This window comes from Lemur catta, chromosome 20 (assembly GCF_020740605.2).
Source record: "Lemur catta isolate mLemCat1 chromosome 20, mLemCat1.pri, whole genome shotgun sequence".
In the NCBI taxonomy this organism is placed as follows: Eukaryota; Metazoa; Chordata; class Mammalia; order Primates; family Lemuridae; genus Lemur; species Lemur catta.
The window spans coordinates 32,299,770-32,321,847 of NC_059147.1; the positions used below are offsets into that span (position 1 = coordinate 32,299,770).

General features: G+C 52.7%; 2 protein-coding genes and 1 non-coding gene across 3 annotated transcripts; 1 reads left to right on the forward strand and 2 right to left on the reverse strand.

The window, feature by feature from the left end:
• Positions 1-246: 246 nt before the first annotated feature.
• EMC8 (ER membrane protein complex subunit 8) lies at positions 247-15,414 on the reverse strand. Its single transcript, XM_045533737.1, has 5 exons — positions 14,873-15,414; positions 7,778-7,854; positions 2,276-2,345; positions 1,129-1,223; positions 247-707 (listed from the first exon to the last, which is right to left on the reverse strand). Exons 1-5 carry the CDS (start codon positions 15,101-15,103, stop codon positions 548-550), a joined length of 633 nt encoding a protein of 210 aa, XP_045389693.1. The 5' UTR covers positions 15,104-15,414; the 3' UTR covers positions 247-547.
• A 51-nt stretch (positions 15,415-15,465) lies between these two features.
• LOC123625340 lies at positions 15,466-19,611 on the forward strand. The gene is made up of 5 exons (XM_045533738.1): positions 15,466-15,576; positions 16,734-16,813; positions 17,509-17,676; positions 18,300-18,431; positions 19,357-19,611. Exons 2-5 carry the CDS (start codon positions 16,735-16,737, stop codon positions 19,491-19,493), a joined length of 516 nt encoding a protein of 171 aa, XP_045389694.1. The 5' UTR covers positions 15,466-15,576; position 16,734; the 3' UTR covers positions 19,494-19,611.
• A 1,771-nt stretch (positions 19,612-21,382) lies between these two features.
• LOC123625506 lies at positions 21,383-21,509 on the reverse strand. The gene has a single exon (XR_006730524.1). It is a non-coding gene; the product is annotated as a U6atac minor spliceosomal RNA (small nuclear RNA).
• Positions 21,510-22,078: the final 569 nt, after the last annotated feature.

Here is a 22,078-nt window from a genome sequence, read left to right on the forward strand (position 1 = left end):
GGGGCCGACGCCGAGTGGGGCACTGCTGCTCACGGCCCCGCCGCCCGGCGCTGGACACCCCCACGCGGCTCCTCACCAGCGCTCGGCGCGTCCGCCCCGATCCCGGATGTCCGCTCAACGCACGACATCCACTCAACCAGGACAAAAACTCACAGACACACTCACTGGATATAAGATGTGGTCTTTTTTTGTTGTTGTTGGTAAATATAGTTCGTAAGCCTTAAAAAGTATTCTCTCCAGATTATAAAAGGTTAGTTAAAACTGTTTAATAGGAACAATCTTGGACAAGCAGAAATAGCTTTGATTTGGAGGATAGCAACATACACCTGGGAGGTCCACCGCGTGGTGGGACTAGACGCTCCGTGCCCCTTCTAGGGGCTGTGCTGGAAGACGGCTGACTGAACACGCTGCCCGCTTTCAAGGCACAGGCCTCTTCTTACAACTGTCAGCTTCCCACACAGGCTACGAGATATTCTATTTACATTTAAAAATAGGTTTTCTTCTGTAGCACAGTGGAAATGCCCAGCCCGGTCGCTGCGGCGCCTGCCTAGCACAGGTGCAGGACAGCCTTATTGACCTCTGGGTTTGTCCAGTCATTCCGAATGTCGTCCAGGTGGTTATCGAAGTCCACAAGCGTCTCGTAGGACCGGCTGTCCAGGAGCGACGCCAGGATCCTCTGTGCCTCCGGCCAGTCTTCACAGCAGTCACTGCGGGGCAGACAGGGAGAAGTCAGCCTCTGACACAGAGAAGACCAGGCACATGCAGGGCGGTAAAAAGAAAGGTGGTATAGAATAGCGGGAAACATGGGCATTTTAAACACATAAAGATATACACAGAGAATAGCAAACATGGTTAATTTAAAATGGAATTCTGAGAAAGCAGGAGGCAGATGACTGCAGCTTTCTGAGTGACCACAAATAAACCAAACACTTGGGAAGAGTGTTTGTGCCCTGGGGTCTGGGGTGCGAAGACCCCTGGGTGCCACTCAGGTTCCCCTACAGAAGCCCTCCAGGAGTCAGGGACTGTGCACATCACGACGCGCGGGAGCACACGCTAACTTAAAGCACGGGCAGGGCGAGACCAGCCTCTGCAGGGAGCCGGGTGCGCCACGCCCGCAGCGGCACTCACTGGTGTGGGTCTCTGCACCGCCACCTGTTCTCGTGGTGCTCGTACACGTGGATCGTGGGCGCTACGCAGTCCATCGTGAACTTGGTGTTGTCTACCTGAGAACAGGGCAGAGGACGCAAGAGTGAACAGACTGCTCACGCGAGAGCCAGCGGCGGGAACTTCCCCGGGGCTGTCACTGCAGCATGGCCAACGCTGGCCCATGGCAGAAACTTCCTATAAATCTGACATGCGGAGTCACCAAGAGAGGCTGGCCTGAGATAAACTGTATTTTGCAGGAAAATAATTATTCAGCCCTTCATTGCTTTTTTCACAAAAGTGAAGCTTCCTAACTCCTTCCCGCACTCTTAGGCTTCTGTCCGAATCAGTATAGTTTAACACGGCCCTCGGGGTCACCTGCCTGCACATCCGACTCCTTCCTTCCCTACACCCCGGGGCTGTGCTGGCTCTAATCCAATGGTCCTCACACTCTGTGTGCACCAGAATCATCTGGAAGGCATGTTAAACAGATTGTTGGCCCCCATCCCCAGTGTTTCTGATTCAATGGGATCTGGAAATTGGCAATTAATTTATCTGAGACAGGGTCTCACCCTGTTGCCCAGGCTGGAGTGCAATGGCACAATCACAGCTCACTGCAACCTTGATCTCCTGGGCTCAAGTGATCCTCCCACCTCAGCTTCTGGAGTAGCTGGGACTACAGGTGCACCACACCAAGCCTGGCGAATTTAAAATTTTTTTTTTGTAGAGATGGGGTCTCACCATGTTGCCCAGGCTAGTCTCAAACTCCTGGCCTCAAGAAATTCTTCTGTCTTGGCTGCCCAAAGTGTTGGGATTACAGCCATCGTGCGTGGCCAGCACTGGCATTTCTAACAAGTTCCCAGGTGCTGCTGCTGTGGGCATGGAGACCTCACCCTGAGACCACTGACCTTGGAAGACCACCCCCTGTGGATATCCCCATGCTGTGACCGCAGCCCTACACAACCTACAGCCAAACCACACCAATTACGTGTGCAGGTGGGAGAATACTGCCAGAGGTGGCAATGGTCTAATGAAGATAAATTCGTCAAAGTATCCACAGAAAGCAAAACTGTGCAGCAAAGTGCCACTGCAGCAAGAGGACGAACACTCACGAGCCACCGAGGCGACTTACCATGATGAGCGCAGCGTCACTGAAGCCCTCGGCGATCCTGGAGGCCACCTTCTCCGCAACCTGGTTTGGACTGCCAGAGAAGAACCAGTGAGTTCGACCACACTCTGGTCAGTGCTGTTCAGCGCTGTCTACACAAGGCACAGTTACCACCACCAGGAACTGACAAGTAACGACAAGGAGACCAACAGAGCCAACCGGCTGCGTGTGCTCCTTTTGCCTGTTTCAAGTGGCTCTTGGTGGCTGCAGGCCCTCGGTGACGCCTGTGGTGAGCAGGCACCGGGGACGCTGTTCTGGCACTGCGGTGCGCTGTCCACAGCAGGTCCCTGCCTCGGTCCAGCCAGGAGACCCTCACAGAGGGGACCCTGAGACGGCATCCCCCAAACAGGAAGGCTCCCTGGAAGCCAGGGGAGGGGCCCGGCGCACGCAGCTGAACGCGCTGCCAGGCGCTTGCCGGCCCCAGGGCCGCGCTCCGAGCCCGCCTTTCTCCATCTGTGCTGCGGCAACGGGCCACGGCAGCTCACAGCTTTGAGTCACCTTTCCTAAAAAATTGTTCGAAACTCCTAAGTCTTCCCACAGCTCCATGCTCCTGAGCCTTCAGTGGCTGGCCTGGCTCTGCGGCCACACCAACCTCAGCAAATGGCACCTTTCTACCTTCAGCCAACAGAGCTAGCTGTGGCATCGCCTGACACCTCTCCTGCTGTCTCTGAGCACAAAGTGACCCTGCTGTCCCATGCTGGGAGGGGCCTTCTTTCCATTCTTTCCCCACAAGCCCCAACTCTGCCTTTGAACCCGTGTCTTTACTTTTGAGGAAAGAGTAAAAGCATCTTGAGGGTTCCTCTAGCCTCTGTCCACCTCCCCTCCTCCCTTCCAACCCCGTTTCTGAAACTCCGTTAACAAGCCGATACTGCTAACAAGCCGATACTGCGGCGCCATGTGCGCACCACGGCTCTGTGCAGCCTTCCGTCTGCCCCTCCTCTCCCCAGGTCACCCCAGACGCCTGCCAACCACTGCCCAGGGGCCCGACGACCACCACCCCTCCCAGCCTTGCAGCTGTGACCCACCAGGCGACCCACCGGGCAGCGGCCGGCCCACTTCTGGTTTCTCTGGCCCGAGGCTGCCTTTCCCTCTGCTCTTTGTTCCTCACCAGGTGCGGCAGGTCCTGTCCTTGCCCTTGACGCCTTCACTCTCCCTGCACCCGCTCTGCTCAGGCTTAGACACCGGTTTCGAACATTGCTTCCTAACTGGTCTCACAATTTCCAGGCTCTTCTTATCCACTGTACCCTGAAAACTCTCCTGGGGTCAATTTTCCTGAAATCAACTTCCATCACGTCCCCCCAGCTTACAGACCCACACGGCGCCCACCATCCTCGCCGTGGCAGCCTCTCCACGGGGGACCCAGCGTCCTTTCAAACCCACACCGCAATGCTCGTGTTTTCGTTTCAGCAAAACTGTCTGTGCGTGTCTCCCTCACACACCCTTCCTGCTTCACTCACACTGTTCCCTGTTGGCCTTCCAGGCCAAGCTCTGCTTATATTCACAAAGCTGTTATTTGTAACAATTATCACACTAGCTGGTGACTTTACTGGGAAGGGGTGAGCGTACCCCTTAATGAGTGCACCAAGATACACTCAATAAAAACAAAAACTACCCTTTGAGATGCCCGAGAACTCAAATTTAAAATTTATTCTTTTGAAAGAAGTTAAAAATTTGTAGTTAATGAATTGTCAAAGTATTTGAAAGAGTTGCCAACTTTTTTGTATCACGCAGTCTTAAACACTGATCTACCCCGTTCCTGAATGTACGGTTGTCACATTATGACACTCAGACCAGCACTGTTTCCTACTAGTCTGTGTCAACTCCTGGTTCCTATGAAGAGCCAGCTGCCCAAACTGTGGGCACCTGAGGCCAGAGACCACCTTCCTGGCCCCTTTCCCAGCCAGCACCGCACCAGGCATGCAGATGTAGTCAGTATCCTGCATTTCGTATCTAGAAGCTTTTTACTGAGCATCTACCTCAGGTCAGGGCACTCTGCTGGGTCCTGAGATTTGCCCCATGAAGTGGCATTCATGTAGCACAACACCAGCGATTAGGAAACAATACAATAAAACGTGATGTAATGAACTGAAGTTTAGGAAATGTATAAAAGTTATAACCATGTTAAACACTGATTGAATAATCCTTTTTTTGAAAAAGTAATCACAGCCCCCACTCCCAGCCGAGCGCAAGGCTCAACATGCAGCACTCGGTTTCCCTTTGGGTTTCCCTTTGGCCCTAGCACCACTCTCCCAGGCACCGGCTCTTGGCTCCGTTTCACAGACAGAACCACTGAGGCCCAAGGAAGTTCATCGGTAAGTCACCCAGGATTTAAACCCACATCCACCTAGCTCCAAATCTTATGCTGTGAGACACTGTTAATCAGGTCATAGCTATTTCTAGAACAAAAATGGCAGATTTTAAGCTAGGTTTGGTTGAAGAGCAAAGGGCATGTTCAGCATGACCCCGGCTCCCGAGCTCCCAAACCGTGTGGCCTCTGTGGATTCACCTTGTCTGGCTGGAGTGTCCTCATCTGTGTGTGGCTGTGAGGATTAACGGGATGACGCCAATGGGACACAAGGCAGGTACCCACTGGGGGGAGATTCCATCTTCAAGGATGCAGTCCCTTCGCTAACGTTTCAGTCCCCTCTACAGGTCTGACAAATGGCCGCTTAGAACCGGCTTCCAGACTGACATCACGGGAGGGCGCAAAGCCTGCCGAGCGAGTGGCGGGAGGAATGTGGACTCGGTGCGGAGCAGGGCGTGGGGAGGAGGGTATGAAGGGCACGGAAACGGTGTGTCTGCACAGCGCAACTCCAGCTGGGCGGGATGGGGTCAGCTCAGAGGCAGGAAGATGACGACAGCGAGCCAAGGGAGGCACACGCAGAGAAGAGGACAGGAGAGGCCGCGTCCTGGTTTGCCTGGGGGGCCACGGGAGGCACGGATTGGGGGTGGGGGCGGTGCCTGCGCTAACCTGACAATCCGGTGCTGTTCCCTCTCGCCCAGCCTCCTCTCCCTTCTGCAAGAGGAGCCATGGGAGACACCGCTGGGTCCAGGAACACCCTCCTGCAGGGACACTCCCAGCTGCTCACAGGACGAAGTTCAAAATGCTTCTGCGCACCGAGGAGCCCTCAGGTGTGGCCTGCCCAACCTGGGCAGCGTCACCTCCCCGCACCTCCCTCCACGTGGCGCACGCCCTGTTCCCGCCAAGTTCCCGCCTGTGTCTTCCCTCTGCTGCCCCCACCAGGATCGCTCTGACCTCCTGGTCTCCACATCTGCACTCGACAAGACCCTGCCTACTCGCAAACGCTCGGTTCAAAGGACACTGTGCCCTGGGAGCTTCCTGGGTTATGCCACAGGGCCAAGTCCTCCCTGCCCTCCGCCACAGTCCCTAGCGCACCCTCCCGGCAGGGCCTGCTGCCTCCCACAGCAGCTGTGGGTTTGCGCTCGCTTCCATGTTCTTGCTTTTTTCACTTTACTTTTATTAAGCACTATGCAACATACCGCACGCCACACAGTACAGTGTGAAACCTTCTGGCAGGGGGAGACGACCACTCCTGAGTTATTCTTTCCTCCAACAGGAAAATGCTTCTTTCACCAGTGCTCTCCACACGCTCTGACACACTGTAACGGTTAACTCCAGAGACACGCCTATGTCTTTCCATCAAATTCCAATGGATAAGTAACAGGCAACCCTTCTCTCCTCACCACCATTGGTGCACTTGTGGATGGACACAGTGGCCACTCCGGGGACGACCAAGCACACGCCCACGATAGCAAGTCCAGGGAGAACCACACCTCAGCACGGTTACCTAGGCCAAAATTCCACTGCTAGGCCCCTTAAAGGTGACTGGGCTCTCTCCCTTCCCAGTAAGCCCCACGACGGCCCACCTCTCTTCCATATTCGACTTAGCCACGTGGGGGGAACGGCCCATGCAGCAGGCCACACCTATGAGTCCCTTCCATGTGACAAGACTGAGACAGACACGGCCTGTGTGCAGGCTCTTGCTCAGAGAAGGGCGGGGAGACTGAGTCATCCGTACAGGGGAGGCAGACGGTATCGAATAGAGGAGTGTCCAGGAGTGAGGTCGGTAAGAGATGCTCTGGAGGAGGAGAGACAAGCGCCCCTCATGGGCTCAGAGAAGAACAGAGAGGTCGTGGGGGAAGCAGAAGAGCCAGTGTGCACTGGGCTCCGATGTGTCCTCAACTGTCCCCGGTAGGTGCTTCAAGGGACTTTGAGTCCAACACCTCATTGGCTGTCGGCCCCCCTCGGGGCCCTGTGCCCGGACCCACCCTCCAAGGACGACAGGTCTCGTTTCGAAGGTGTCTGTGCCTCCAGCGACGGCAGCGCGCAGTGCCCAGCTACTGCACTGTTTCCCAAGTGCTCCTAGGCCCACCTTCGCATCGGTGCTGAGCAGGGGGCCGCACCCCAGGGTCCTCCACTACACCTCTCACCGCCCGGAACTGGAGTCTGCGGCTCTATCTGACAACGTGCCGAAAGCACGTCAGGGCGCCCCTGGCAAGTGCCCCGCTGCATACTGAGGGGGACGCCTTCCCGCTGCCCCTCTGGCTTCTGGCCGGTTCCAGCCAAGGAAAGCCCGTGGAGGCACCATGGGAGTGGGGGAGACATCCCTACGGAACGCTCTGGCCCCCCCCCCCAGAGGTGAGGTCACATCAGGCTGGCTGTGTCCCTTGGTCAAAGGGCTCTGCTCCTCATGAACCTCTTCACCCAGCTCCTTCCCCAACCCTTCAGGCTGGAGGCCCGGAACAGCTGTGGTCACTGGCTTTGGTCACCACAGGACCCTCTCGTGAGCTCTCTTAGCTACTGCCCCCAGCTCTGCAAACAGCCCATGTACGAAGCCCTCCTCAAATCACCCTGACCTGAGTGTTTCCTTACGTCCTTCTGTCGGGACCAAGAGCGATGCAGAAATAGAGCAAAATCCTCAGCTCTGCTCCTTACTGAGGGCCACAGTGGGAGAAACATCTGGATAAAAGGAGCTAGAAGCTAACAGAAAGGAAGTAGCAAATACCACATTTTCATCACAGTATCAGACCCTAAGAGCCCCAAACCTAAAAGACGTTTTATTGACCCCAAAAGAGAACGGTATTCCTTCCTGGGGCTCTGCCCAAGCTCACTCCCAGTCAGGTAACAGGAAGCAAGGCAGAGTCGAGCAAGGACAGAAACCCAAGGCCCCGACTGTCACTTGCCTCGTATGAATTCCCTTCAAGCAAAATAGGGAAGATACAAAACAGAATCCCAAAGTTAACATAAATGTTTGGAATGTCTGCTGTCTGGCATTCTCCACGCCACACTTCCCTCCAACACTATAAACAAGCACAGGGCGGGGAGGGGCGTGGGTCTCACAGGTTTTGCATCTGGAGCCTACAGAGGGACAGCCAGCTCCTCTGACGCTGGCTCTGTGCTGTGATCATTCTTCCAGCCCACAGAGGGTTTCTGCAGCGACATACCTGGCATCCTTTACTCGTTCATTAGCTTGATAATAACCAGCAATCACATAGCTATTATCTTTGCACCATGAATCAATCTGAAAGAGGAACAAAAATCGGGAAGAAAAGATGAATGACTTTCCCTTAAATATTAAGTCTCAAAAACCACAGGAGACCCCTCCCCCCACATGCTGGGACAAAACATGACACGATCCTGTATTCTGCTCCCCAGAAGAAAGGCTACGACTCAGAGGGAAAAAACCACATCACACTGAGGCCAGGGAGAACACGGAAGGGCCCAGGCCCTCACTCTCCCAGAGATGGGATGTCCTCCTCCAAGACAGGGCCCTGGAACGGTCAGGAGGGGTGGGACCTTGGCCTGGAGACATGACCTCCTTCCCCACTCCCAGCAGGAGGCCCCCCCACTACAGGTATTAAATGGGAACAGTGCTGTGGGGGGTGGGGAGGGGGAGACGATCTTTACCCACCTCCTCTTACGATATAAAGAACGGGGCATTCTGGGGCTTGAGGAAGCCTTGAGATTATTAAATCAACCCTTCACAGTTAAGAAAACTAAAGCTCAGAAAGGTTCTAAGCTGGCACAGCCAGGCACACGGGCGGCAGGGGCACACGGGCAGACACACTTAATTCCCTACAGGGTGCTTTTAAACAGGAGCGTGGTGGTAGACCTTAAAAGTTTTCTGTTCTGTTTTATAACACCACTTTTGTCTCATCAGATTTAGCTTCCTGCGGCTCTAATGCCGTTATTAAGAACAACAAAAGGTCATCCTGTTTTGCCATAATGGAATTTTAATACACTGCAATAAATTCTATTCTCAGTCTGCAGAAGAGGAAACAAAATTGATACCTTGCTTTTTCGCAGTGAATTAACTTGGTTAAAAATGTTTGTGTTTTTTTTTTTTTTTTTAAATACAACCCGATTGCTCTTTTTCCCCCTGAATTCTGGTTTGGGCCTACAACAGTTTCCTTCATGACCAAATGCTGACATTACAAGATAGTATGGTCCGAGGGTCCCTTGCTTACACAGAGAATATTTCTGGTCTCCTAAGAGCTCATGAATTACCATATTGGGTCAAAACCAGCAGGGCTCACTGAACCAACTGGATATTCTGGTCATCTACCCAGAAGCCCAACTTTTGTCCCCCAAATATTTATAATAGCTTTATCACTGTGATTTTGGAGCTGCAAACCACTCCAAAATTACTTATATCTTGTTTCTATCATCTCTTAATGGAATGGGTTCTGGAAACTTTGCATAGCTGCTTAGAACAAAATTATCTCTATGCAGCATCAAAAGGCCTCGCTCAAAATTTGGGATCTGGCCCTGCTCCCTGATTAGCTGACCCCTTAGCGCCACATTCCCAGCCTCTGTTTCCAATCACAGGCCGGCTGGAGTGTGTCCTCCCTTGAGGGGACGCTTGTCTCTGTGCACCCAGGTGTCCCTACTCTCCAGTGCAGGCTGTCCCTATTTCCAGAGTCAGATTTTCTACTGTCTTAGTCTCCTACTGCCCTTTTAACAAGTCACTAAATTTAGTGGCCTAAACACCACAAATTTTTTATCTCACAGGTTAGAAGTCTAAAATGGGCCAGCAGGGCCACGGTCCTTCTGGAAGGTCTGGGGAGAGCCCTTTGCTTGCCTTTCCCAGCATCGAGAGGCTGCCCCAATTCCTTGGCTCATGGCTGCATCACCCCAACCTCTGCTTCCACCATCCGTTTCCGTCCCTGACTCTCCTTCCCTCTTACATGGGGCCCACCCAGAAAATCCAGGATAATCTCTCCGCCCCAAGACCCTTAACCTAATCACACACAAAGTCCCCTTTGCCATGTAAGGCCTGGGGATTAGGATGGAGACATATTTTGGGGGTTACGATTCAGCTGACCACAGCTATACTGCATTTACTGTAAGGACAGGACAAGCACTGGGTACGATGGCTCACGCCTGTAATCCCAACACTTTGAGAGGCAGAGGCAGGAGGATTGCTTGAGGCCAGGAGTTCAAGACCAGCCGGAGAGCAAGAGTGAGACCCTGTCTCTATAAAAAAAATAGGAAAATTAGCCAGGTGTGGTGGCACAGGCTTGTGCTGAGGCAGGAAGATCGCTTGAGCCGGGAATTTAAGGTTGTAGTGAGCTATGATGATGTTACTGCACTCTAGCCTGGGCAACAGAGCAAGACCCTGTCACCAAAAAAAAAAAAAAGGATAGGAGATAGGACAAATTTTATATTTATTCACTACAGACAAAGTCCTGATGACCCCCAGCAGCATTTAGCAAGTTGTCTAGTCATCTAGGCTGGCTCCTACATCCCTTTCCTGGGCTGAAGCTAACTGTCTGGGACTCCTACCCCAGCAAACACATTTGGCATCACCTTGCACCTGCCCTAGAGCACAGAAAGCACCCAATACAAAGGACGGTTCCTGTCACAGACAAACAATGTACACCTCAACCTACATATTGCCTGCTAAGGGACAAATTCCTGTATGAAAAACTCCAAGTGCTCAACCAAATTCCAGCAGAAAAATGTCACAACCTGGAACTTCTACTAGAACGCCATATCCCTATCATGCAGCTTGTGAAAAATCAAAATGAAAATAAAAGTTAGGACAAAACTCTGTGAAGCCTGTTGCCAATTTAGTAAAACTAGCTCTGAATACAGACAACCCTATGCAATTTATTTTTTTTACTTTCTGGAGGAAAAAGAGGACACTTTCACCTTGGTGTAAGCCCACCACCCTCTGTTCGATGCACTCTTTGGCTCAGTCTGTTCCCGACATGGAGCACTATTAGAGGGGCTGGAGCCACCCCATCCATTCCCAGTTAGACCGCACGAAGGAAGGAGCTCCTCTCGGCAACCTCACTAAGATCTGGCACGTGTGAGGCACTGTATAGTGCTCCAAGCACCATCACCTCTCTCGTGTGGCTGTACAATAACCGTAAAGCAGGCGAGGGGGACTTGGTAAGAGAACCACTCCGAGGAGGGCCTCTCTCCCAAACTTGCCACTCCCCAACAGGTTGAGGGTAACCTGCTGGGCCTTCCTATTTGTAGCAAGAAGCAGGCCCGAGAGTTCAGAAGTAGAGGGAGTTACTTTCACCGGGAAGGAAGGAAAGCTCCTTCTCAAGTCAGCTGCCAATCTTTCTATCGAATGGAAAGGAGCTAGATCCATGAGGAGAGCTTTGGAAGTCAATGGGATGGAAATGGAGGATGAAGTTCAGGGCAAGGAACTGAAAGGAGGACCCACAGCAGCCTTCTCCCTCTCCCAGGCTAGCACGGAATGTTCTGGAGATGAACAAAGGCATGGGTAAGGGGGAGGCACAGGACGGCAGCCATTCAAACGAGCACAGAGCAGGTTGAGCTTCTGGCCTGAAATCACGGTGATGAGGCCACTCGGCAGGTAAGAAAGTCATCTGAGCAGGATGTAACTGCTCCACAGTGCTAGGAAATCAAAAGGGCTTAGAGAAACAGCAGGTTTATGCTAATTTTCCTACTAACATTTTATGGGTTTTTGCTATTAGACGTAATTCCTTTGCTACCTACGTCAAAGGGTTATAAGGATAAATAATAGACATAAGTACTTAAAAAAATAAAAGGCACCCAGAAATGCTAGATTTTTTTTAAATGGAAAATTATAATGAAAAAGCCTTTCAAAGGAATCTAATACTGCCCTTTCATGGATTGCACATCAAGTTGGTCTTTCCCACTTAGGAAAAATAATTCCAATATGAAACTCCCTGAATACAAGGCAGCAGTGAGAATAAGGCCTCGTTTACGGCTGTGTGGACGAAGATGCTCTGTTAAAACTACATCTTCCATAGCTGGTCACCCTATTTATTAACTATGGCTCCAAACACTGAGAGTTTCATTGCCTTCGGGTTACCAAGTCACCAAGTCAAAAGGTGAATAATATAAATTTAAATAGCTTAATTGTAATATAAAACTTTTAGATGGACTCAAATTGGGAATTTTTCTCCACAACTCTCCTCTGAAAGTTATTTCATTTGCATTGGACTGGCATCTTTTTCATATTTATCAGCTGCTGAGGCTATGATCCAAAGTTTAGGTGACTATCAGTCAGTACAAACCACCACTGCTTGGCAAGGACAAAAGCTGGGCTGTTTGTTTTCACTGTTGAGAAGTCACTGCAGGAGTCTGGTTTGGCCCTAACATGCTGGATGCGAGACTCCAAGACTCCTTGCACGCACGCTGAAGGGCATGTCTTGGGGAAGGGCTGCAGTTGGGAGTCTGGAATGCAAGGTGTAACCCTGAGGGGGAGCAAGATCAGAAGTGGGGGAGGGCCCTACAGGGCCCGCTCACTCTCGGGCTGGAGGTAGTGGGGCAACCTCGGCTCTTAGAGTCAAGGTTCCCTCCGGGCATCTTCCCTCCCCAGGTAAGTGGGTTGGGAGGTAGCTCTGCTCCTTGGGGAAAATTCATGTATCCGCGACTGAAATGCAGTTGTTTATAGTTGGTATGTTTAATTCTCTCAAGTATTGTATTTATATCCCATAATAGGAACATAACCCTTTAACTCTGTAAAGGTTACCTGTGAGAAGTGATATTAGACATTCCAAGTGAGGTTCAAGTTTGTCTTTAGGAAGCTCCCAGGTATTCTGCTAGGGTTTTAGATGCATATTAACGAAGCACACCTTTCCCTCCTGTCCTGCTGGCTGCAACTCTGCTTCTCCATCCCCCCCCTATAAAAGCCAGAGCTCCTCAGGCTTCTCACTCCACGCAGTGTTCCCATTGAGTATGACCTGTTCTCACAGCTTCGAAGTCACTGAGAAGCTACTGGCTCTCAATCTTCGTCTCCAGCCTGTCTTCTGAGCTCCATACCCATTTTTCAACTTTCACCACTAGGACTTCTTCATTTCAACATCTCAAATTCAACGTGCCCCAAATGGAATTAATCACCTCTCCTCCAATCTGTTTCTCTGCCTGTTCCCACAATGGATGGCACCATCCTCCGGATGCATACGCCAGAAACCCAGGTGTCACCCTCACTCCCTTTTCCCTAGGTCTGTGCATGATTAGTCACTGAGTCCTGTGGGCTCTCCCTCCTGCTCTCTCTTTTCTGTCCCTTTTTCCACATTCACACTACACTCAGTTCAGCCACTTCCTGCCTCTAGTCTTGCACGTATTCCAGTCTCCAACATCCCCCTCATGGAAGGCTGAGAGCCATCATTTAAAGACACAAATCTGATCATGCAACTCTCCTCTTGTGGCTTCCCTCTGTCTTCAGCATGGTGCCCAAATGCCTCTGCGTGATCCACAAGGTCCCCTACAAAGCAATCTGTCCACTGCTCACTTCTCTGTCCCCTGTCCCTTTGCACTCCACCCTCTAGCTCTCCCCAAACACCCTCCCTTCTCCTCCCCACTGTTTTCTCCTGGTCTTTGCACATGCTGGTCTCTCTCACCTCACATGCTCTCCCTCCATCCACCCACCTCCCGGATTCCTAGGGCGGGCCCACTACTTGCATAGCCTTCTCTCCGGGCCACCTGACAGCCCGGGCTCCTCGAGCCTGGGTTAGCTGACTTTTCTCTTGAATTCCTCACCACTTTTTACCTATCTCTCCCTGTGGCACTTACCCGTTGCTATTGTGCTTGCTGGCTTGCTGCAAGTTCAAGTGCTAAGCAGAGACCAGGTACTGTGTCTGATCCACAGCCACAGCCCTCCCCCAAAGCAGATACTCAACAGACACTGACTGCAGAACTGGGTCACCCTGCATAACTGCCCGTGAATCCAGTTCCCCGCAAGTCAGCGCATTTCACATATCACTCACCCCGTGATTCCCTTGATAACAGAACAATTAAGACAAGTGGTCAAAAAGACCTGGATGAAGACATACACACGCCCTCTCCAGTGGTACTGACAGCGGTAAAATGGTTGACCTTATAAATCTCATCTACTTATTACATCTGTCTCCTGCCCAGAAATGATATGGAAAAATCCACACGATGACTCAGTTTACTTTCACAGGCACTCAGGGATGTGCTCAGTAACCTTAGGCCAGGGCCGTCTGCACAAAGGTACTTCTTGTTGGCCAGGAATTTACTTGGGTGTCGTAATTCGGTAAATTATGAAATGGCTGCTGCTTCTGTTTTTTGCCTGGCTTCTTTACTTCCATGGAATGGCTTCATTTTTCTGGTGAAAGGATAGAGAAATGATTTCTATCTATACCTTCTCAAATTCAACTGCTTCTTGCATGAATTAGCTAACATTTTTTAGCATCGCAGTCTATTAATAGAAAAACAGCACCTCAGCTCAGGTGGGCAGGTCTGAGGCTACGATTTAGTTCTTGTTGGTTGATCACAACAGAAAAGCTACTGCCTGATATTCAGTTACCAGCTAGTTTAATTGTATGCTAAATCTTTTTCCCACTGTACTTCAATAAAGCAGCCATCGCAAGCAGACACATCAGAGTGTGGAGTGGATCATCTCCTCCTGCCTTTTAATTTCACAAAAATTCTTTAGCTTTTAAAACCACGTTAGCATTCTAGATATAGTAAGTCGCTAACCACTAAGAGGAACAGACAAACTCTCCTTACACAAAGCTCGTGGACATCCACGGGGAGCAAAGGCCCGAGACGTCAACGCTGCCTAAGCGTCTGAGCTCTGGAACTCCCCGGTACCAAGCCCCGAAGGACCCCAGCGCCGGCGCCCTCCTTAGACAAGGGATCGCCTCCGTGAAGGTGCGGAAGAAGCAAACTCTAGCGCTCAAGTCCCAACAACACGAAAACTTCCCGCAACCCCAAATCCCCAAGTTCTGTCGAATCCTCACCCAGTTAACGATAGCTTGTTTCTATAAAAACCACTACTCTCATAAAACGTAATGCAGGACTCGCCGCCCACAGCGCCTCGAAAAGCACGGTTCAAGGCGCTGCGACCGCTACTACCGCGAGCGCTCATCTGCTGCGCGCCCAGAGCCAGGCCGAGACCTAAGCGCCTCCGCGGAGCGTCCCATTCCCGGCCACGGGGACCCCAGGGAGCGGATCCGGGATTCCTGCGGGAAGCCGGCCGCGAGATGGGTTTTCTCGTGCCGACGCCGCCGCGGGGAGGCCGGGGCTGCCCCCAAGGGCGGCGAGGGCGCCCCGTCCGCGCTTACCAGCGTGAGAGCCACCTCCAGCATGGGGGCGAGGGCCAGCGTGCCGTGGAAGAGGGGGATGCAGTCCACGAAGAGGGTGTGGTGGGCGCCCGGGCCGCCCAGGGGCAGGTGCTCCTTGCGCGGCTTCTGCTTCTCGGCCACCAGCAGTCCGTTGACGGCGCAGTGCGGGTACTTGGCGCCGTGCAGCACCATCTTGCAGTAGGCCTGGGTGGTCAGCTTCACCCCGGGCATGCTGAGCCCGGGAGGGCCGCGGAGGCCCCTGGGCGAGCGGCGGAGGCCTGGCCCCGCTGCCCGGCCGCGCGGCGCCCCAGCGGAGAAGCAGGACGAGGACGCGGCGACTGCCTGGTGCGGCCGCCGGCTGGCGGGGCCCCCAGCTCAGCCCCGGCCCCCGACTCAGGCCCGGCCCCGCTCGGGCCTCGGCTCCGCCGGGAAACCGCCGCCGCCTGAGGCTCCGCTCGCGCTTCTCGCCGGGCGCCGCCGGAAAGCGGTCCCTGCAGCGCCTGCCGGAAAGCAGCCCAGCCCGGCGTTTTACGACGCTCGCGGCGCTTCGTTCCTTCCGCTCCGCGGTGACCTCGGCGCGGCCCCGCGGGGGCGGAGTCTTCCTCGATCCCGTGGTGCTCCGCGAAGCGGCCTCGCTCTCTTCCGGTCGCGGGCACCCGGGGCGCAGAGGGCGGTCGCAGCGGGCACCGGCTGTGCGGCGGCAGGTGAGGCGGCGGGTGGCCGGTGCCAAGCTGCGAGGCCGAGCGGCTCGGGGGACCGGGAGGCATCGATCGGGCCCGCGCGCCCACGGCCCGGCGTGTGCAGCAGGCGGCGGATGCGCCTCGGAGCCCGATGACATTGAGGCTCGGTCGCGGGGGCTCCGGGGGGCCGCTGGGCCGCGGCCTTTGTGCCGCCGCGAGGCGCCCCGCGCGGCTTCCTCTGCCCCGCCGCGGCCGCGAGCCGGCCCCGGGCTCTGACCTTGGAGCGCCCGCTGGCCGAGGGCGCCGGCTGCCGGGGAGGCGGGCCCGGGTCTGCGCCTGCGGCCTCGCCCTCACGCCTTCAGACGGTCCCTGCGCCGCCGCCCCGGGTTTAACGGGCGCTGGGAGGGACGCTCGGCTTCCCGGCCTGGAAGGCGCCGGTCGCCCGCGCACGCACGGACCTGGCCCGAGGAAAGAAGCGAGACGCGAGTGTTCAGCCCTGACGTCATGCTTGTTTACCTGCCCTAAGCGGGGGGTGTCTTCCCAAAATGTTCGGCATCCTTCTCACTGTTTACAGCCCTCTGAAGGGTCGATTTAAAGGGGGGCGTGTAGGCTAGATGGGCCTGAATCGGAGAGGGCCCAAGTGAGAGGAGACGGTCGACTAGGTTGTCCTTTGTCCGCAGAGATTGGAAGTGGACCGGGCCGTGTTTGCAGCCTCCTCCAAGTGCCGCTTCCCGTCTGTGTACATGCAGTATTGGGTTATAAACAAGCACGCAGTTGAATGTCATGCATGCGACAGTCTCTGTGAGATGTCACCTTCTCTACCCACCGAGAATGGGGCCTGTCGTGGCAGCACAGTGCTTTAATGGTTTTTAGTGTTTTGAGTCGGCTTACTCGATTTTTTTGCCTTTGTTTGAGAAAGCCAATTTTCTATTAATTGCCCGAAGTGTGTGTCTATTGTGGCACTTAGTTTACAATGAAGCTTCATAAAAACATGCTGACTACCTCATCCTAAGCTATTCTGTGAATTCCAAGTCAGTAGTAAAGAATGGATCATTTGTGTTGAGGAAAAGCAAACAAAAGAATTGCATTTATTTCCAAAATGCTCTGGGGCAAAAAGAAGACTCATTCCTAATAGGTATTCACCCTCATTCTTAAAGAAGGTGTACCTTCTTATCTTTCAGAATGTTGGCTACCAGGGTGTTTAGCCTAGTTGGCAAGCGAGCACTTTCCACCTCAGTGTGTGTACGGGCACATGCACACGGTAAGTGTGACTTTTCTTGCTTTTAAACAGGCTGAGTGTTATCATTTTGCTCCTCTTGTGTGTAAGGCTGTGTACTGGAGTTTCAAACAAAGATGACTAAGATCTTGATCCTGTTGTTGAGGGACCTCAGGGGAGATACAAATATTTCAACAGGGCTTAATTCTGTATTAAGAAGTGTTTATGAATCAGATTGAATACTAGTCTGGGTCTTTGCTTATATTGGTAGTATTTTCCTTTCTTTTCCTTCCCATTTTTTTCAGGCTCTAGTTCCAATTCCCCCCTTTCGAGAAATCATCTTCACCATAACTGACCCTAACAATCTCCCCCCTACCCCCCAATTCCCCACCATTTAACTTCACTTGCATATACTCAGATGTTATAGAGCCAATGGAAGTGAAAGAGCTTGGACTTTGTAGCCTTAGCTGGGTTTAAATCTCCTTTGTATCATGCACTGGCTACCTAAGTTTAGGAATCTGTTTCCTCACCTGGAATATATGCAAAGAGCTTAGATCTGTACCTGGTACGTAGCATGTTTAGTTTTGCATATATCTAGCATCTTCTTTGTACCAGACGCTGTTAGGCACTGAGGGTTTGAGTTGTGCAGACATGTGCTCATTTGGGTTTTCAGACATACCACCTTGTTTGTGATTCTCAACCTATGTGGATTTTCAAATGTTTCCCCAACGTGTTTCTAGGAAGTGTTGTGAAGAGTGACGACTTTGCTCTCCCAAGTTACGTTGATCGCCGTGACTACCCGCTGCCTGATGTGGCCCATGTCAAGCACTTGTCTGCCAGCCAGAAGGCCTTGAAGGAGAAGGAGAAGCAGCCCTGGAGCAACCTCTCCCTGGATGAGAAAGTCGAGTGTGGGTATTGAGGGGGCGCGCAGGCAAACCCAGCGTCCCTGGGAATTTTGTGTGGCATGCCTCTGCTTGTCTCTGGGTGACGAGAGAGCAGCTGTGCACAGCAGGGTCGCTCTGCTGGCTTTCTGAGTGACTGTCCCAGGGCTCCAGGTTCTGTGCCTCTGCCAGCTGGCTGGCTGCTCTGCCCAGGCCCTTCTGCGCAGTGGGGCCCCAGCCCCCGGGGGGAGCGGAGCATGTGCACGGAGCCTCTCAGCACATCTGCTGGGTCGGACGTTGGTTACTTACTGAAAAAGATCAGTGAAATGCTTACCATTCGGTATGAAAGGGGCATGAAAATAACATGATTAAACATTATTTTGCTGTAATTCAAATAAATAATTTCAGGCTTTTTTTTACCCAAGCAAACTCCATGTGTTTTTTTTCCCTCCTTCCCCCATCACACGCCTGTGCGTGAGGGCCTGTGTGTGCATGCTGTGAGGCACACACGGTGCAGGCTGATGTGTCCCTCAGCTCCCTGTTTGCTCCCTCCCTGTGTTTTGGGGGGAAGTGGTTGACGCTGGGGAAGAGGGAGCTGTCGGGCTGCTTTGCTCGCGGTGCCTGCTGATGGTGGTGCTTTCTGTCCCCAGTGTATCGCATTAAGTTCAACGAGAGCTTCGCCGAGATGAAGAGGGGCACAAACGAGTGGAAGACGGTTGTGGGTGCTGCCCTGTTCTTCATGGGCTTCACGGCGCTCATTGTCATCTGGGAGAAGCGCTACGGTGAGTGGGCAGGGAGGAGGGGCACCAGTGCCTGTAGCGGGGCTCAGGGGCAGTGGGTGTGGCCAGCACGGCTCCAGCGATCAGTGCCCGGTGGTGTGGATTTCACACCGCCTTGGAGCCCTGAGACAGGGGCCCGGCTCAGGGTCGTTTTCCAGGTCTTGGGGAACTGGCTTGTGTTAACCGAAGTCGTGGGAGATTAATTTACAAGCCAGCATCTGAGTTATCCGTAGTTTGCCATACCTGTTTGGTAGTGAAATACTTGCCTGCTTCGTACAGCACCCCACGCTTTCAGTAGCAGTGTGTCCGCTCCCCAGTCATCACAAGACACTCAGCAGCGGTCTGAGCAGGAGAAGGGAACCGGTTGAACGACTGTCTCCAGCTGTCTTGGCTGTTATGGGGATTGCTATGGGGATTGGGGATGGCTATGGGGATTGCGGCTCAGCCAGAGTGCTGAGGCTTCAGACCTCACAGTTTCTGTTTAGACACTGCCGGGGTTGCCCACTCATTCCAAGGTCCTTCTGGGTTCTTTTTCTCCAGGCAGAACAGGTATTTTTGCATTCTGAGTAGGTATATTCCATACTCCTGGTTTGAACCTGGACGTGGGTTAATAACAGACCCGACTTTTCTATTTGGTCTCACAAGCCACCATGGCTCTGTGCTGTGATCTGTAGACTCTATTATCTACAGTCTGTAGAGAAGACATTCAGCTTTTACCTTAATTATTTTATTGCTAACTTTTTACAAACAGAGGAATAATTTAAAAGCATCAAGAGATAAAAGCCCGCGTGTTTGAGCAGGTGTGGAGCGGCGGGTGGCTTTGCTGAGTGAGTGGCCAGTGTGCTGGGGAGGACCTGACCCATGTAAGGTGTTGGCGTAGAAACAACCCATAGCGACAGTCTTGCCTCATGAGCTTGTCTTAATGTAGTGTATGGGCCCATCCCGCACACCTTCGATGAAGACTGGGTGGCCAAGCAGACCAAGAGGATGCTGGACATGAAGGTCAGCCCCATCCAGGGCTTCTCTGCCAAGTGGGACTACGACAAGAACGAGTGGAAGAAGTGAGACCCTGCTGTCCCTGCGTCTGGACCTCGCCTTGTTCCGTCACCTCCGTGCAGCTCGGCATATTACTGGAAACCCTAGTCAAACTAGCAATGCTAATAAATGACAAATTTACGTGAAAGCCTGTGTGATCAGTTCTTTGCTAGCTAAGTCAAAGTAAAGTGTCAACTAACACAACAAGTTTCTCCCGAGTGTCTGAAGTAAATATATTTTAAGTATAAATGAAATGGCAAAAATCATGTATCTTAAATAGTTTTGTGGGCTTTTAAAAAAATTTTTTGTAGAGACGAGCTCCTGCTATGTTGCTCAGGCTGGTCTCTAACTCCTGGCCTCAAGCGAAGCGATCCTCCCGCCTCAGCCTCCCAATGTGCTGGGATTGCAGGCGTGACCCACTGTACCTGGCCTTTGTATCTTAAATTGTGTAAGGAGACGTTATATGAAACTAAAAATACAGAATCTTATGATGTGGATATTTTGGGTTTTTGACGAGATTTTTACATGAGAGTAAGATCTGGTTAGAGTAGCCAGACTGACAAGTTAGGAGCTTCTTTTCTGCTGGTACGGTCCCTCCCTCCTTGTGGTTGTTGATGTGCCCCGGGGCAGCCTCCCTCCAGGACTCTGCTCTCAGTCCCCTTGGAGCTCAGCTCCCCTCAGCCCCCTTGCTGGGCCCTGGACACCCTGCCTGGAGAAGCAGAACAAGCCTCACATAGCCTGGGTGTTGCTGAGCTGGCCGGTGTGGAGGGGTCTCCTGCCATCGCTGGCTAAGAATGAGGCAAAGGAGAGGGTGATGGGGGGGACGCCCTGGGGAGGGCTGGCTGTAACGGGGCAGGGGAATGGGACCCGCAGAGCTTGACCAGAGTGGGTGCACAGGAAAGGGGCCTTGGCGGTTTGGAAGGTTTGAACTAACCTAACCGTTTATAAATCCAGAGCAGGCTAAGTGTGCCCCGCACTGTAGTGTCTTCCTAGTACTGCAGAAACACCCTTGATCCCGGGTTCTCAAAGGGCCAGCTGACCGCCCTGGGAGAGAGGAAATGCCAGGAGCTGCAGGGCCTTGTGGGGTCTTGCTGTGGGGACCAGGGTGGGCCCCTTAATGGCTTAACTACAAAGTCCACACCTCCCTCTGGGTGATGCCATTTCCAGCTCCTTCTCCCAGGGTGGGGCCCTGCGGTGGGGCTGCAGCGCTGCCTCCTCTGACCCTTTCATGACCATGGTGGGGCACCTGCCCTGGGCCGGGCATCAGGCCAGGCACAGCAGCGCTAACACCCCACTCGGGACAGAGAGGAGGGGCTGTTCCCCTGGGTTGAAGATGGAGGGTCTGCCAGAGTGGATTTGAACCCTGCTACAAGGCCTCCTGACCCCCAAACTGCTTTCAACCTGGAATAGCTCTGAGTGGAGTCTCCCCGAGCCCCAGGCGGTCCGAGGAGTGGTCGGGCTTTTCCTATCCTTTCCCTCTAACCACGTAGGAACCCCGAACTCTTGCACCTGCTACGAGAATTGCTATTTGTACATTGGATTCAGATTCTAGAATCTGCTGTCAACTCCCGTTCTTGTCCATGTGCCCTTAAAGAAAGATCTCTTTATTTTCTTTTCCTTTTCACTTTTTACTTTGTTGCCCAGGCATGAGGGCAGTGGCGCCATCACAGCTCACTGCAACTTCAAACTCCTGTGCTCAGGCGATCCTCCTGCCTCAGCCTCCCCCGTACCTGGGACTACAGGTGTGCACCACCACACCCGGCTAATTATTTTTTTGTTGCTCTGACTGGTCTTGAACTCCTGACCTCAAGCAATCCTCCTGCATCAGCCTCCCAAAGTGCTAGGATTACAGGTGTGAGCATTGCTACGCACGTGGGTGTACAAATGCTTGTTTGAGTCCCTGCTTTCAATTCTTTTGGGCATATACTTAGATGCAGAAAACGCCATGAAGCAGGCAGCAATGCCTTAACTATACGCATACTGTGCCGGCCTGAGGCCTCTTCTACCGTGTCCAGGGGAGTGCTAATCTTTTCTTTCCTACAGCACTGTGCTTTTAAGAAGAGACCAACGGAGCCTAAATACTATGTCAGGGATTCAGGGATAGAAGTGGGTGGGAATGGCTCCTTTCACTATCACACAAAATTACCACTTGTGGGATTTTTTTTCCTTCTTTGAATTTTTTTAGAGACAGGATCTGGCTGTAGCTCCCTGCAGCCTCAAACTCCTGGGCTCAAGTGATCCTCCTGCCTCAGCCTCCCAAGTAGCTGGGACTACAGGTGTGCACCACCAGGCCCAGCTAATTTCAAAATATATATATATATATTTTTTTTTTAGAGACAGGGTCTTGCTATGTTGCTCAGGCTGGTCTCAAACTCCTGAGCTAAAGTGATCCTCCTACCTTGGCCTCGTAAAATGCTGGGATTACAGGTCTGAGCCACCATGCCCGGCCCACTTGCAGGATTTTTGTTTCCCATTTCTGAACATTCTCTCTGCAGGTTTGGAGGTCTTGATTCCCAAGGGAATTAACGATTCTATCAGGAGACACAGCAATGGCTCTAGTGAACTAGAAATAGCGATGACCATGACTGTCTAGGGCTCCTCACACCACTGAACCA